This window comes from Hippocampus comes, unplaced genomic scaffold (genome assembly GCF_001891065.2).
Source record: "Hippocampus comes isolate QL1 unplaced genomic scaffold, H_comes_QL1_v1.1 scaffold59, whole genome shotgun sequence".
In the NCBI taxonomy this organism is placed as follows: Eukaryota; Metazoa; Chordata; class Actinopteri; order Syngnathiformes; family Syngnathidae; genus Hippocampus; species Hippocampus comes.
This window is the reverse complement of record NW_017805406.1, coordinates 2,773,678-2,791,860: the sequence shown is the minus strand read 5'-3', so window position 1 is coordinate 2,791,860 and position 18,183 is coordinate 2,773,678. Positions and strand designations below refer to the sequence as shown.

General features: G+C 44.0%; 1 protein-coding gene across 2 annotated transcripts in view; it reads right to left on the bottom strand.

Annotated features, from left to right (window-relative positions):
• Window positions 1-18,183, bottom strand: part of LOC109517892 (rho GTPase-activating protein 26) — a 54,122-nt gene that overhangs the window by 32,776 nt on the left and 3,163 nt on the right. Inside the window, exons 1-2 of one of the 2 annotated variants that reach the window (XM_019873366.1) lie at window positions 4,183-4,462; window positions 1,505-1,600 (exon numbers count right to left, since the gene is read on the bottom strand). Coding sequence is in view for 1 of the 2 variants with exons in the window: in XM_019873365.1 (XP_019728924.1) it covers window positions 1,505-1,600 (96 nt within the window). In the remaining variant the exon portion in view is untranslated. Of the gene's footprint in view, window positions 1-1,504; window positions 1,601-4,182; window positions 4,463-18,183 lie in introns of those variants that run through there. The other variant, XM_019873365.1, reaches the window with a different exon arrangement.

Genomic DNA, 18,183 nt, shown 5'->3' with positions numbered 1-18,183 from the left:
TTGAATGAAATGAAGCTGAAATTGTATTACAGTATATAACAGTTTGTGGGAACTGAAATCGCTTCTCTCACTTTAAGTTACGAAAACATGACATTCAAGGGCAACCATATACGGTGGATATAAAAAGTCTACACACCCCTGTACAAACAAACGAGAACAAAACACTAGCTCAAGGACTTTCTGTATAATTGCACTATAATTACTGCTATGGGGTCACTTAAAAAAAAAAAAGATGCAACGATGATGATCTGCACCAACTGCACGACCGTCATAGGATTGTATTGCACCACTGATCACTTGATCTCTGCTCGATACTCTGCGCATTGTCGCACAGCTTTCGATACTTGGATGTCATGTCCTCGTTTATCGCAGTTGCTTGTTATTGCAATACTCGTGCAGCCTGTACTACCGGAGACAAATTCCTCGTGTGTTCTACATACTTGGCCAATCAAGATGGTTCTGATTCTGATTGGGATCGTTTCGTTGCACAAGTGAGCACACCCTCTTGGAACCAGTTTTGTGACTGTGTTTAGGATTAACCCGTCACATTCAAACTCACGTTAAATGGGAGTCAGCGCAGTCTTAGCTGTTCTAGTAGGCTTTTCCTGAACTGATTTTGCTTTCTCTCAGAAGACTTGGATTGTTCAAAATTCCCTCATAGCCACAAAGTGTAATGCTGCCCCCATCATGCTTCACAGTAGGGAGAGTGTTCTTGTTGTTCTTGTTTGTTCTCGTCATTTAACAGTGCCATTGGAACAGGGGTGTTTTTTTTTTACTTCACTGTATGTGTGATAATATTCTAAAAACAAAAAAGTGCAGTCCTGCAAAGCTGTTCAAGCAAGATAGCCGGAAATGGTCAGCAGTGGGTGGGTTGTGCACGGACGCGCGCACACACACACACACACACACACACACACACACACACACACACACACACACACACACACACACACACACACACACCAGGGGTGTGGTGACTGTTACTTACAAGTTTCCGAAGACACCAAAAGGGACCTTGGTGAGTTGATGGAATGAGTAATGATGCAATTCTCAATACAAAACAATGGCCTTGACTTTCATGTCAGGGTTGGGTCCGACTCAGCATGTTTCTCCGGATGCTTTGTGCGTTTTGTCAGAGAGAACCACGTAACGTGCACGTTGACTGTGTTTGCGTGCTGTATACATTAATTTTATGGTATAATATGAGCCAAAGCGACCACTGAAGTGTACATTTTTCACTTGTACAGTAGATAATGACGCTTGTGGTGAACAAGAGGCTCCAGTACAAGCACTGATGATACATCTGCTGTAAGTCACATGACCAACAGGCTCCACATGGACTGACCACACAGTGCACAATGACACTCTTTCGAAGCGCAATTACACAATGACCAAGTGACGTCATCCTAAACCGACGCCGACTGAAATCATTGAAGTTCTCCGCGATGCTCTACTTTATTGTGATGCACCTGTGCAACGTTGGATTTCACATCAGCGGGCTCACCTATGCATATCTCATCATCCGTCTCGGCGTCCCCGATGCACTGGAATTTAAAGTCGTTGAGCGAGTCGGCGAATTTCCTCTTGGCCGTGGACAAACCTGACACGACAGAGAGCGGCGAGACAAGAGGGAGTTAGCGATGGATCAGATTTTTATTAAGCAGTGGCGAGTGCTCTTAGGAGCGGCGTAAACGGGGTCTTATGTTTCTTAATAGCCAACATATACTGTATATTTCCACATGTGTCACCTGTCTGGAAGCAAACTTTACAATAAGCACATTGCATGACGTCCCTGCGCTTGCGCGCATTTTCTCTAGAGACTACGGCTTCTGTCGACATTCCAAAAACATACATGTGCTCACCCGTGATAATGTGGACAAGTGCAATGGATGGAAAATTGAATGGCTTCCCTATTGGCCCATGCCTCCCACCTCCACAAAGTGAAATAGATCCACTTTCTCGCTAACAACGGTTAAAAACAAACGTTAAAAACAAGTCATATTTCATTGATCATTCCAGATGATGCAGCCAAGAACTATATACAAGAAGCATATCCACGGTACTTGTGATCTTTGTTTAAAGGCTGTCATAAAACCGGAGCAGGAAGTGTGGGTGATATTTTATGGCCTTCATCAGTCAAAGTCAAAGCGAAGGGGCAGATCACTCTGGGAGTCATCCATCAGTAACAGTTATGGTCAGGGTGTCAGCTCCTAAAACCTCGGCACGTCGAGTGCAAAAATTCCATTCGAGTGGCTCTACGCAACAGATGAACGGATTTTGAAGGTAGCTTCCCCTCCGTGAAAGTCAGGACGGGGTCACCTTCCTGCATGACAGGAAACAACAGAAATTATAAAATCCCTGCAAGCCAGGATGCTTTTGTGTGTCACAGTGTCACTTTTTTATTTTTTTAACCAATTTTTCCATCTTTTGAGATCATACTGAAACAGTATAATGAAGTCGACTTGCAGCTAAATGTGTGTACGCCATCCATGTGTTACTAATGAGTGATTCATCAACCCGTTGGATGCACAACTGGCAATACCAGTGTTGGGTTACCAAACGACAGCAAAAATCTCACTTGTTAATAATTCATGGAAAATGACTGTTGGCTTTCGGGAAAGCTCAATTTATGACCAGCTGCTGTTATTGTCAAAATCGTTTCTTTTCTTTCTTTTTTTTTTTCCTTCACAGCCGGCTATCGGGTGCCAAACGGCTGCCTACTGCACAATCTACACTCAATACGGCCATGACGTGAGGTGGACAAGCACAAATGAGATCCTATAGAAGGTCGGAATTCATTATTATTATTATTATTATAATTATTATTATTCCAAGCTAACATGGGGTAAAGAGAGCAACTGCAACCAATAATGTCCCGGAGGAAACTGAGAATGACATGACAGGAAGGCAGACCCACGCAGATAAGTGGACGGACAGTACAGTGGAAAGCTTCTTTGTTCTGTAATCCAACTGGATACCCAAGTTCAGGTAAAAAAATAAAAATAAAATAAATTCAGAAAAAAACTTTTTGGGTGGCCTCATTCAGGGATCAGATCTGGCTCCACTGATGTAATGCACTTCTAAACACACAATACATCTTCTTTCTCCACTCCCCCAGCTTACTGCTGGCTTTCTTATTTTTGGCCGGTATCTCAAACTGCTTCATCTTCTGCTTCCTGTCAGTGGCAGCTCCACTCAGCTCCATGAGAGTGCAGAGCGTGCCCTTTTTTTCTTCTTCTTCTTCTTCTTCTTGAGCCGTGCTCCACGTCCTCCAAAAGAGAGGTAGCCATTAAAAGAAAAAAAAAAAAAAACATTCTCCGGTAACACAACAATAGCAGCAGCTCGTGACTCTAAACAAAGTCATCAAAATAGCAGGAACACACACAGCACATCGCAGTCCTCGTGCTACTATCGAATCAATACCGATCTCATATAAAACGGAGCATTATTATTGTAGGAGAAGGAATTTTGATACGGCTCCCATATTGGATCTCATGATATTGGTGTATTATCACAGTGTAGTTGGGTTACACGATATTCCAGAACATCAGCAAGTTCATCTCCATTTGTTACCACTCAAGGCTCAGCTGTGAATGATGACTTTGTCGTGCTCTGCGGTCCGACTGCATCACTCAACGGCGACGGAAATACGGGATGCACTTGTTGTTTTGGCAGATGACAGTTGATAAGCTCCTTTGATGAGGTACTAAACCAATTACTGGTGCATGTACATCGCAAATATAGATCATTTATCAATGCGCGCGTGCTAAAAAAAAGATGTGCTATATATAAGGGCCGACACGGCGCTCGCTCTCATTCCATTCGAAATGAGACATCCTAAGAAGCAACAACAGAAAAGATTCAGGGTACCTGGGTTTTATTTTGACTAATTTCAAGAAAAGGGCCCAGTAGAGCCACAAACAGACTGTGGAATTTCATATTGCAGCATCCAGAACTTAAGCAGAGGAATACGGTATGCTAGCGCTAATGGAAAGGAGATCATTTTTGTCCTGATTGATGCCGACAAATGGATAAATCACCCGGCCCGATAGCATAACTGCATAATCCATGCGATGGAGATCGCACCAACGTGTTGACATGCTGACTCATGAGTAACAAATACGATCAAAGTATCCAACCTGATAATCAGTCATACAGCCGCCAACATCCAGACCACTTTACCTCGTCAGCCACACGCCACTGCACAGAAATCATGTTCCACTTGAAAGAATTTTCATGTCATATGTAGAACAGGATAGAAAATCACATGGCAGCTCATTTGTCAAAAAAAAAAAAGACATGTGAAGGTCATTTGAGTGGCTGGAATGAGCCCAGAGGGAGCGAGAGAGTGTGTGTGAGAGAGAGAAAGCTCTATACACTAAACAAAAGAAACTGTGTTAAGTACAACTGTGGTGAAACACTGTACAATGCGCATTATCGCGCACACACAAAAAGTCAAAAGAATGGGCTTGTGTGATATGAACAGGATGTCGAGCCGTGGCTGGAACTCTGGAGCATCTTTGTCACACGAGAATGCGAACGAATAGATAACCCTTTTTGACATTGAGTGGCACAGACCCGCACTCATACACACACACACACACACACACACACACACACACACACACACTCAACGGCCAAGAAGAATATAAAACTGAATCGGACCATGAGAATTCACACCAACCAATGCTTTACACTTTAGAACGACTTATCCGACACCCGGTTGAAATTTTATTTCAGAGCTTAGTGTGTGTGTGAGACCAGACTTGCATTTGACTTTAAAAGAGCTCGGATGTACGTCATGGACCCTTTGTATATTTCCTGTGAAAGTAATGAAAATGCCCATCGCATCCATAATTTGATGGCTTCTTCCTCCAAGCTTTCAACAAGAGTCATGACAATCTGCTGGCAAACAGGAAACAACTGACGGAAAGCATCCTCGGATGACGTGATTGTTTGGAGGTTTTAAGCGACAATGTGTGTCTGTTTGACCTTTGAGTTACGCGTTCAAAAACATTTAGGTGGTACCACGGCTTGGAAGGTAGAGATCAGTGTCTGAACTCGATCACAAATCAACAGGGCAGCACTTATGTTGCCTTAGCGTTAGCCTTTTTTTTTTTTTTTTTTTTTTATCGTTCTGAGAATAAATATCATTATGGGTGGCAGTTTTAGGAGTCATTCCTCTTAATGGACCAGCAAGGATTTCTCCTGTGTTGAGTTATGATGCACACGGACATATTGCTGAGAGGATACTGTATTTACAAGACACGACGCTAAGCTAATTTTGGGGCTTTGAAATTCCGTAGCCTGCATCAATAAACGTTTAAGAAAATAAATCAAATGTATTATTGTGTTGCTCAGTAATAGAATGACAAAACACAACAATACGATACAGGGGGTCCTCACTTGGTTGGCTTGCAGTAAGGCGATTTAAGTCTGTCTTGATGCCATGGCGACCATGAATCAGCAATTTAGCATATTAGTGGGGACCGGACACCGACTGTGTAGTTAAGATAACGTTTAGTGGGGGGAAAAAACGGCTTGCATTTGATATGCAGTACTCTGGGGCATACTAACAACTTTGTTCGGAGGCTGGAACATATATTTCAATGGGAAACATTACACAAACATTCGGGTTGAAAAATTGTTCGCCGAAGCAACAAACTGTCCGTTTTCCTTCTAGCTCAGCCTCGGCGCTCGGTGTGCGGCTGTCTTTAGGGGTCAGTTCTGTCACGCCAATGCAGATCGCGTTAGGGGGGGAAAAAAATATCTCAGGGGCATCGTCTGGTTGCCATGTGATCCAGAAACACAGCTGTAGAGAAAAGCAGAATCACTCGGAAATATTGACTTGATTTCCTTTTAAATAGCATCACAGCATCATTGGTGAATGTTTAAAGGTTAAAGGTGCACCGCTGAGCTCATGAAAGCATGACGTCTTTTCGGTGATGTATGAGACCGAGGCAGGCAGGTGTTACACATGTTTCTCAACGTGATGTAAGAGTGTGTCCAAACAAGAAAGTCCACTTAAATGAATTGCTGTGTCCCGAGAGCAAACTTATCCGCGCGCCTATCAACACCTCGTAAGCTCGGGTCACCATGAAGTCACTTGAGGAGCGCAGAAAGCAAGAGAAATGAGGAGTAAAAGTGGAAAGTAGCTTTTTTTTTTCCACCTTCCAAGGGCAGTAAAAACGTCATCAGGGCGAGCCGCGGCTAAACTACGGCCTACAAATGCACAAATGCACACGCATAACAACAAAAAAACACCCACTTTAATGTTTTTTCGAGCGACATCTGGAACGTCAGCTTGTATCACAAACGCATTTTTCGAAGATGACGACTAAAATGATCGGGGTTATACATCATCGGATTGTATGTTATGATAAGGGAGCGCAAGGGAGAAGAAAGGAAATGGTTCGTCATTAAAGGAGACATATTTTTACGCACACTTGTTTCTTTGAATTAAGACTGACTGTTTTATTTATTCTTGGATGTTACCATTAACAGGGGCATTTAATGGTTGGTTATACTATCCGTAACGTGACTCCAGAGATGGACACTTTACCCTATTTTGACAGTCCACCTCGCGAGAAAAAAGACTGAAGAGATACTTTCACTGCAAAGGGAAATATGAAACACATGAGAGAAAATGTTTTTTTCTTTTTAAAAATATTTACGAGAACAATGTTGTGAAAACGTTTGTGTGAAGAGCGCTCCTTAAATAGGGGAGGATTGACAGTGGACACACACACACACACACACACACACACACACACACACACACACACACTCTCGCACGCACTTTCTCTTCACACACAGATGAAGAGAAAAGGACCAAGAGCAACAGCCCAAAAATAGCCCGCATTTGGATTCACTTAAAATGCAAACAGAGACCAACGCATGACACAGCATGCCGGTTGACAAAGCAAATTTAGCGTGCACACACTGGAAAGCGATCCTTTTGTCTGTCTCGGCAGATGGCTTTCATCACATCTTGACGAGTCCGACTTGTTAGGGTGGGCTAGTTTTCTAGGGTCAATAAAGTTCTAAAATTTCAGTATCACTGAAATGTTTGTTTGAAGTTCAAACAAAAACAAAGAGTGCAGGAAGTTCCCAGCATTTTTTGCTCGACTGCAATTCCAAAATAGTTTTAAATTGATCTCTTATTGGCCTTGCAATTTTTGAAAAAATGCCAATGCCGATTGCTTCAAAATTTTAAATATGGCAGCCAAAATCCATTCCCCCGCCCCCGTCACTGCCGAAAATAGGTCCATCCCAACATTTTTCCTCTCCAATTTATTCAGACATTGCCCAAGAATTTAAACTGTTCCGTGATTGTGACGTGAAACGGAACGCTAGTCAATTAGGAAGCAAACTCGAAGCTTGTGCTGTTTTCGCACACAAAGAGTTGTCATTTGTATTGTTGAATATTTGCTTCACCCTCCCTGACCCCCAATGAAAATTATAAGAATGTGTCACCACAGTGTAGCCAAGCTAAAGGTTAACATAGCTTCTTCCATTTCTTCTTTTACGTCTACAGTTGTGCCTTGAAATGCAAGCAAAATTTTTTTTTGATACGTTAAAAATCTGTGCATGCTACTGAGCACTTCAGCCATTTAGAAAGAACCCACAAACACACACACACACACACACACACACACACACACACACACACACACACACAAAAACGCCTACAATTGTGTGTGTACTGACACGCACGCACACACCAGAGATGAATCTCATACAAGGAAAATCTGTTGAGTTTATGGTGGGGTTTTTTTCACTCACCACACTTCTTTTGCTCGCCCCAAACTGAATGAATGAATGGCGGTCAGGGCGCAACACACGCCGACGGAACAATGAACATATAAAGCCGGGGGGGAGACAATAGTCGCCCATAAAGTCCCCCTGGCAGAATGAACTGTGAATGCGATGGCAAATAGGGGGCAGCAATTGTTTGAGAAAAAAAAAAAAAAAAAAAAAGAGGCAGAGACAAGGGAAAGGGAGTGACGCCAGTGAGGGATGCAAGGAGCTGAGCAGAGAAACAACCCTGAGAGGCACCACAAATGTCACATGCAAATTTATGGCTCTTGCCGCTGAAAAGCTTTTACGGTTTCTCCAGTGTAAAAATGTGGGCCATGTTGAAGTCAAGCGCCATTGGATGTTTCTGGGAATTACAGTGAAGCTTAAAGGTTGAACAAACTCTGGTCCAAGGCGCAAGAAGTCATGGAAATGGAATGAATTTGTTAGAAGCCCAAATCGTCACCACTATGATACATGCATGTATCAATCTGGGTTTTTCATGCATTCAAATTTGCGCGGCAGCTGCCTTCGGCTAATGCTGGCCCGCCCCCAGCCAGACCGATTGATATCGCTCAACACAGCGTAAAGCTCCACCTGTACTGATGAAGCATTGATGTCGCTCTGCGGCAGCTTTGTATTTTAAGTGCAGTTGCAGCGTTGCGCCACTATGGAGGCGCTATATCAACAGCAGTGCACAGGAAAGATCTGAAGCTACGGCACACGTCCTCCTTCACCGAGCTCCGGTACGATTTTTGACGTTTGTAACTGCCAGATACCATAAGAAGGGCTGTCACTAACAAACCTTTTTTAGAACTAATTATCCTTTCGATTATTCCATCAATGACACGGAAGGGACCAAACATGGTTTCAGGCATCACGATTATGAATTGAAAATAATTCATGAGAGTTTTCAGACAGATTCCCCCCTCATCCCTAAACACGAACAAAAAAAAAAAAAAAAAAATCTTTTCATTCACTCACTTTGAGACAACACTATTATCTATTGAATTGAGTTCGACATAAGGAAGAAAAACACTGTAAACATCAGTGAAGCTTTTATATTCTCCCTCCTCTTGTTCCAGGCCAAATAACTTTGGTATCCAAGCAACGGGCACAAAGAGGCCATGACACCACAAGAAGGAAGTTCTGTTTCTCCGTTTCATGTTTTTTTTTCTTACAGTAGCTCATATTACTTGTGGCTTTGTCTTTTCTGTCAAGTTCCCTCTTCACTGATATTTAGATTTGGCATCGAACAGTTTGTCTTTTTTTTTTTCGGCACTAATCAGCGCACCACCCCACCCCACTCCCCTCCCGCTCCCTACCCTCATTTATTCTGTAGCCCCCTTTGACCTCGGTCTCCCGCCCTCATTTTGGAATTTTCTGCCACGCCTGCTGCTGACACAGCCAACACAGACAACAAGGGACGATTTTCCTTTTTTTTTTTTTACTCCCCCCCCCCCATCTCTTTTAAAAAGAGCGCCTGTGGGGTGAAATCGCCTCGCGGACCGCCGGCCGCCTCTGGAAAAATCTACAACAGGAATGCGTGATGAGCTCATTTGGCCTACAAATGGACAGCCTTGTAATTTTGAGGAAATCACCGAGATTTAAACAGGATTTTGGTTAAGCAATACACATTATTGAACGGGATAGCATGATGTCACATTGCATGCTCCAGTGGAGGATTGCCGTACCTGTAACAGTCACACAAATGAGCATTTTTCGCAAAGACATTACATGCTACACTGCTGAACCCAAGATGAAAAAATAACAGATTAACAATCGTGGGCGCTCGTCTGGTATCACATAATCAGGTAAATTCGAAAGGCATGCTGAATGATGGGTTGATAGTCACACTTTGCTGTCACAGAATGAAGCCTTTTTTGTCACCATTGTTGACATTTACATCACGTGATCAGGGTTGCTACACTTGCGTGCTATCATGTGGGGGGATGTTTGTTGCATTTCAGTATGTAGCGACATGACTATTAGAAAATGTATAACGAGATGTTAGCACGTATTTAACGATCATCAGCAAACCTATTGTGTTGTTCTGATCACTTAATATGCCTTTCTAAATGGGCATTGTGTCGCGTCTGACAAAAACATACTCAAGACTGTAACATCCGAGCATTAGCGCAAGGTAAAAACACCCATGAAGGCGACTCATCGCACTCATGTGCATGTTACTTATCAGGTCAGCTCGAGCGTAGTAGTGACAGCGAGAGAAGGCAGGGAGAGCATGGAAACCACAATAACCAGATTAGAGCCAGTTTCCAAAATAGCCTTCGTCCACTTCCTCTCCGTCGCCCAACATAAGCCTGAACTCTGTCCCAGACAGCACGCACAAAAAAATACAGCAAAACGCCTCAAATGTCTGCTGGCAAACACTGCATCGCGGCAAAGTACGGCGGCGCTGGTGACCAGATTAAATGCGAGCGATGCATGTGACAGTGAGCCGTTCGCAAACTCGCGTTTGCTAGCCTTTGAGCTGCTCGATTCACTGAAGTGTAAGTTGAGGTGTTCGTAGGTTTTGAATGGATGGCTTTACGTTAGGAATTGGGCAAAAAGGAGAGATGGACTTCGTTAGAACGCAGCTTTTATTTTTCAACGTCTGCACCTCCGCAACTCCCGAACGAACACACCTTCTTCCGGTAATGAAAACACTTCCTGCTTCTCTTCAGCCAATCAGACGCAAGCAACATAAGACTGGTTTCAACAATTATTAAACTAATATAATTTAGATAGCTATAACAAAAAGGAATATAATGCTCAAATATAAAATGAAAATAATTAATAAGCTTACAGAAGTAGCAATACAGTAACGATAACAACAACATCAACTGAACCAGAAACAGAAGTTATTTTCGGAAAATGCCAAACACGTCTCTGTTATTCATTACAATACGAAAAACACCATAAATTGTACATAAAAATGTATTTTACGAAGCGGATGCTAATGCAAATAGCAGGTAGGTGAAAGCAGGTTTCACTTGGTACTGATGAATGTTTGATACAGTGGTTCACCGCTTTTTGTACTTGTAAGAGCTCCTCGTGTTGTTGAAAGAGTCTCTGTACAGTTCTTAAAGGTTTTCAGGATTGTGGTAGTTTAAGGCAAAGGCAAATTAATTCAGTTCGCAGTATTTCCTATGGGAAATTTTGCACTGAAATTCGAAACACTTGGAAGTCAACCAGCGTCACAGAGGGATTATGTTCAATTTCAGGGGTTCCACTGTAGTCACATTGTTGGTCAAATTGGGGTGTATTACCCCCAGTGTGTGCTGAGTTTTCCAATTTTGTACATTTTCTGTGTAATCAGTGGACAAAACCACAGTCTGCATCTTTGGTTCTTTTTTTTTGACTCTGCGTTTGTGATCCTGCTGCTCTGGAATAAAATACCCAAAGAATTGGTAACATCTGCCGTGATGTTTGTGTCGCACATTTCTCAAGGGAACTGTTCAGACGCGCACCTGGCAAATGTGTAAAAATACCTTCAAAGAGCTTTTTGTTTGAATTGGATGTGCCGGGTTGAAACTTGTTTGATGGATTATGCCCGAGATATGCCAAAGTATCTACAGCGGAACAAAACCTCCTCCCGCCAAACCTAGGATGATCCTACGAGCGGGCGGGGGACCCGAGTGCCAGCGCTGACTAGCGCTGGAGACAATGACCTCTAAAGAACAGCCTCCAACAGTCTTGGCTTGAGTCCTTCCTGACTTTATTTGATTGCTTATCTCTCCCTCTTTGACTCCTGGAGACGCAGTGGAAGACAAAACGAGACATTTTTTGCAGCTTGGCTGACCTAACTGCTGCGGTAGGAAGGAATGTGACGTCCTGTTCTCGTTTATCTTCAAATAGCTCAATACGACGACACGTAAAGTGATGATCACTGTCAGTGAAACAAAAAACAAAGGAATTGAACGTGAGGAGTTCTTTCTTGGCCTAAATTAGCGGGGCTTGTTTTAATTTACGGTCCTTTTGGACAGCAATGACAGCCGTGACGTTTCCATGACAACTGGAACAACTCCACATACATGTACTATATTATACAGAACATGCACAAAGTATGAGCCGCAGCCCGGTACAGTTTTCTTTCTTTGTTCTTGGGAAGTATGAAGCGGGAAGTCCTAAAACTAGAACAGGATGAGGAAGTAAATCCCACATCCAGGCGTGCACGCTACCGACATTAAGACAGAATGGGAACACGGTTGAAACAATGCCGTGGAAATCAACAGTCCAAGGCCTGCAAACACTTAATTGTCAAACATGAGGTCTTCTGTGTACCGTATTTTGCATGGATGCAAACTGGGAAGTCATCGTTTGTGTTTCGAAAGCCATCTGATGCTCACCAGTCTGCCAAGGGTTGAACCTTGACTGCTCTCCTGTCTCCAATTCTGAGAATGACTAAGTATGTCTCACACTGCCTGTTTGGGAGCCAAAGCTCTCGTATCATATTACCCGCGCAATCATTTGCTGACTTTCTTTCTGTCAACAGTTCAGAACATTCGCAGGTTAAGACTCTTATGTTTGACACCTCCGGCGATCGTTCCCCTCCCGTGCTGACTTGCATCGGCACTTGAGCGACGGCAAACGCTCTCGTTTGCACAACGGCACTGGTGCGCGTGTGTACGCCGCGGCGCTCGTGCGTTCACGCTCGGGCGAACGCTCGTGGATGCATGAGAGCAAGCTGTCTCTGACACCTGCTGCTGCTCTGAATGAAGAGTCAAAAGCAAAAGCGGCAGAGAAGTGGATGATGCGATTGTATTTTTTTTTTTTCAAGGCCGTTATTCAGCGATGGATATAATTTATTTCCTGCAAGCACTTGACAAAATAAAATGGAGTAAATTCAACACATATTGTTTTTCCCCCCGTGTATAGGTGTGAATGTGAATATTTATTTGCCTCTCACAAAAAGGCAGCTGCGATAGGCTCCACGTTACTCGAGACCCAAATGAGGACAAGTGCTACAGTGAACGGAAGAAAGGGATGGACGAAACCACCTCTTTGGTAAGAAAGGGCAATAAAAGCTACTTCTAATTTGATGTCAAATAAATCAAATTTACGAGAGAAAATACGGCATCCGTTTGGCATGCCTCCTACAAAACCTCATTTGCACAGAGTACACAAAATGGCCGCATCAGAGACATAACTGAGGACCCGGCAGTTCCCCGCCGGTTTTTATAGGCAGCGTAAAAAGGGAATCACAGTAATTCTTGGTCCCGATGGGAATCTCAAAGCGGCCCCGAAGGCACCATCGCATGCTTTGTTAGTACTCAACCACACGTTATTGTACAAAAAAAAAAGCTTGACAGCACAATCTATTCGTTCCCGTCATTAACGGATCAGATTGGTGAATAGCAGCCACGGGGCATGAGGACTGGCTTTAATCTTTAGAATTTTTATCTTTACTTATTAAATATGGGGTGAATAAAGCAACGTTGGCAGCAAAATGATAGATTCCAGTTTAGCTCATTTTACTGTACCCTGATCTGAGCGGTATGCGGTGTTGCCATGTTACGTTGTTTTGGGCTTTAAAAAAAAAATTTAAAAAAAATAGAGTCGTCACAATCATGCAGAGAGAGCAACGTGATGGTCTGTTGAGCCGCAGCGCATTGCCCAGTCCGATAAATGAACCTTACATCATCGCCGTGTTTTCATCGCCATTTCAAAATTCATTCCCTGCAACTTCTTGGCCGTGACCAAATACGCTTCAAGTGTCTTTTGTTCTTTTATTCAACTTTTTTTGGTTTGTGTCTCCATGCTTATAAAACCAAAGTTACATTAGCCAAACGTAAAAGTATGGAAATGCTGTTTGTGAGTTTTTATTTTTGACCCCCCCCCCCCACTAAAACTTTTGTGAACCGTTTGATCCATTTGTCTGAATCACTGAGGTGAGAAAGTTTACCATCGAAATAATTCTACAGCATCTAGGTTTGTAAACACCATTAAATCAACGGGAGGATTATGGAGACTTCACATACAAATGTAAATTGATGTGAATAAATAATTAACACCCCCTCCTCACTAGTGAACCAGACACCAGCCCAAAGTAAGGCAGCTTTGCACCCCCCCCCCAACACTATACATCAGCACACGCAGTTGAAGCACCCACACACTCTAACCAGATTACCCCATTAAAGCTGAGCTCTGGTTGGCTTTGCACCCGGAGGGGGCTACGGTCACCCCCGCCCCAACCCCGCCCCACCCAAAATGAAGCCATACCGCATATGTGTGTACAGGATGCGCACCAAATGTGCAGGGGGGGTGGTGATAAGGCAGAGCGAGCGCGACAGTGTGGTAAAACGGGGATTAAATATTCTTAGCGGCCGTTATTTTAAGAGTAGTCGGGATAAAACGGATGGGAAGCTGTACGTGTAACACACACACACACACACACACACACACACACACACACACACACACACACACACACACACACACGCACGCACACACACACACACACACACACACACACACGCACACACACACACACACACACACACGCACAAATTCATGCCAGTGGGTTTTGGTTTGTTTGGGTTGGCTTCTGGCCGCAGTGGTGGCGCGTCTTCCACACCCCGCGGGGCGCGTGCTCCGTCACTTTTAGTCACGCCCGACTACATGTTCTCGGCCTCGCTATCAACACAAAGGTGACAAGATGCAATACTGCCAACTTTATGGTATGAATAATCACATTTACGCCCAGATTGGCTGGCAACCGGTTCAGGGTGTCCCCCGCCAATGCCCAAAGATGGCTGGGATAGGCTCCAACACCCCCCGCGACCCTTGTGAGCATAAGCGGATCGGATAAGCGGATCGGATAATCACATTTAAAAAATGGCGAATCGAAACCTTGACGCGATGAAAGAATTTCGCACAAACCACGGATCATTCCAGGCACTTTTGAGATCAATCGTTACGTTTCTACAGCATCTTCTGACTACCGTAAATAACTTTGCTGCAGAGGATTGTCACTGATCAATACAACACATGAATGAACATCCACACGTTGATTTTCAGGAGTATTTCAAAAATTGTTTGACAAAACATGCACGTGCTTTTAATAAAACCATCCGACGAAGAACTTCCTGTGTTTGCTTGTAATCATATGGCTGCAACAATTTGACAAAATCCTCATTCAAAAATTAACATAAATTATAATGGCTAATTTATCCGCTTGTTCTCTTCGTTTTTTTTTTTTTTTTTAAATTTTGTGAGCACCACGTTCTTGTCTTGACTGTCTTCTTCAACACTCGGCAAAATGAGGCGATGCAAACAGCTAGCTGTGATACATGTAAAAAAAATAAAATAAAATCATTTTAGCGGTTGTTTTAAGCGCGCAGTGATTTCAGTACATGAAGGAAGACGTGAACATTATCGCGTTAAAAAATTTTTTTTTGTTACGTCAGGAATTTTCAAGACCCCTGAGGCAATGGGCTATGAGGAAAATTGCTACATGGCCTCTAATAGATATGTTTCCATGAAAATGGATTGGATTAATAGCTTCAGCACCGCCGCAGCTGAACGGAAAGCGAGCGAAAAAAGTGGGGGGGGAGTGCGCATTGGGGTTGAGTCTCTTCAAGGCCACTTGAGTGAACACAAAGGAAAGCTTACTCAGCATTCTTTCTTGACATGTTTTAAGTATCCTAGCAGACGGCGCCTTGACGGGGAGCTCAGAGGGATGTTGACATTGTTTTCACGCAAACGTCGGTTACTTTGGTTCAAGTTTTTTTTTCGCCCAACCGGGATGCCCACTAAACAACCGACAGATGTATTCAGGACACAGCAAGCAGTCGTCAAAAACATTTGAAGCGTCGTAATCGCTGAACTTCAAGGAGAGTTATTCCATATTTCCCGAATAGTGAAATAACCAGTTCGATCATATTCTTTTCATTTCCACGACAACTCATCTCATCCAGCCAAACTCAAGCTAGCTCGATTAAAGTATGACATCACTGGCATGCTTGCTGTTCCCACCTGTTCCCGCGGTGTGAGGCCACGCGGACGTGAGACGCGAAAGGTCCACGACGGCCTCGAGCGCGTGAAACCGGCTCTTCTCCATTTGCGTTCAAAGCTTTGATGTGGGAGGCCAGCGATTGTTTTAATGTTAACGTGCGCCGACATGCAAGTCTGGGGAATATGCGTGCAAATGTTGCATTTCTGTTCCATTTAAGCCCCGCCTGTGGCGCGACATGGGAAAATCGCGGCGAGCTTGCACTCCTGCAAGTCTGGGCAGTCAGTTCCCAATAAGCCCGAGCTTCTCTTTCCTTCCTTCCTCGCTTCCTTCCTCGCTAGCTTCCTTTTTAGCTGCTTGAAAATTAGAGCCACACCTTGGTGTTGCCGAAAGCTTCCAGTTCATTATCGCGCACTCGTTTTGAATCCACGCCCGCAAGGCTGAGAGGCAAATGGAGACCTCAAGCCGCAAATTCCCTTTTAAGAGGTTCAGAGGACGAAATAAATCACCACTGGCTTCCTCTGCTGTTTTTTTTTCTTCTTTTCCCTTAAGGCTGCGGCGCTATCACGTTGGTATAGTCTGGGAGACAGTTCTCACGACGCTTTGGTCGGAGTGTAAACTCTCGCGTTATAATTAGATGAAGATGGAGATTTTTCGACGTGGACCAAGGAGGTTCAGGATAAAGGGTCAGATGCAAGGGATAACTCTGCCATCAGCACTGTAACTCTACTTAAGTGGCAGAATTACACTTTATTTCACTTGTCTGGAAACATTTCTTCACCCGCTTCGAATGTGTTGCTGCGCCCAGACATTCGCGAGTCATTTTTAAAGTGGTTGCTGCGGTAACGAGGTCGACGCGAGGAGTTATGTGCACAGAAGCGAGAACGCATGCGATACCGCGATGCATCGAGAAGCTGAGTGACCGTCGTCGCGTCAGGCGGTGTAACTTGATGAGTCGACATGATGAAATATTCAAAAGTCAACCCGTGACGTGAGAAAACGACATGCACAATGTTGGGTTTAAGAATTAAATCAATCCTAGTGTACTGTGACTTTAAGTCTCCGGTAAAAGTATATCTCGGGAAATTATTAATAAATATATCCTCAATAAATCCTAAAGGGGAAGTCAATTGTCATGTTTGATTTTTAACACAGACGCCCAATTCGAGCGAGTTTCAAGTCTGCCGCATTCAAACCAAGTTACTTGAAGTGAGCTAGAACCGGCAAGTCTTGAAAGCATTCATTGCCCAGGAATCAAACCCAGTTTCCGATAATGGCAAATCCGCATGATGACAACAGCAGCGGCGCTGCTGGTGCAAGGCGACACCGGACCATGTGATCCTGCTTGCCAACGATTGGAGACCAACTTGCAATCTACTGATATTAGGAATTAAACACATTTTTGAAGGTCTTCAAATCAGAGACGCTGCACCCACTGATGCTGGCAATTTGCATCCAGTTCTTGCATTTGTGTGCGTGCGTGCGTGAGTGTGTCATCGCAGCGGACCATAGTGGGGGTTGGGGGTCTTCCTCAAGCTGTGATGTACTCTGCCGGTGAAGGAAAATAGGGCAGGACTGAGATCTGCTCTGGTGCTGTTGTTGCATTTCATTCGTGGGCACACACACACACACACACACACACACACACACACACACACACGCACGCACACAGAATATGCACATAGCTATTACAATAGATGCACATCCCTTGGGAGTCCAAATATTTTATCCTGCTGCTTCAAATACGCAATATTCCTATTTCAAGTGCTGCTACATGCACACTGGCACGCAGGCCTCCTTCTCAGCGCTCCAATTCTCTCCTCCACAACCGAGATTCCATATTCCAAAGGAAAAAAAAAATAATAATAATAAGGCCATGGTGTCCTTTTTTTTTCTCTCTTTTTCCATTTGCCCCTTGGCACATACTGCAGGAGGACCTTTGAAAAGAACGTCCGACTCCCTCTGTCGCCCATAATTGACAATTAGTGATGGTGTGGTGTGCATGCATGCATTCGTGTGTGTGTGTGTGTGTGTGTGTGTGTGTGTGTGTGTGTGTGTGTGTGTGTGTGTGTGTGTGCGTGTGTGTGTGCGTGCCAGGCCCTCATCTATCAGCACAGTTGACGTTCGCGCGCTACGCAACGGCTGCTATTAGCCGCCTTATAAGTCGCCAACGACACAGTGGGTGGCGGCGGAAAGACAAAGGCGTAAAGTAAAGAAGTCAGATGACAGGAGGGCAAAAGGGCACAGGAGGAAAGAATTCCCATTCAGCACTGAGTCATTTACACAAAAGCTCGAATGTTAAAGGTCTGGTTTGAAGTCGCGCAAAGGGCAAAAAGGCAAGGCCATTATCAAGACAGCGCTAATGGTCGGGATGGAGGGCTGTTTTTAAGCGACCGCATGCTTCGTTCACGTGTCGCAAAATATGTGTGTGT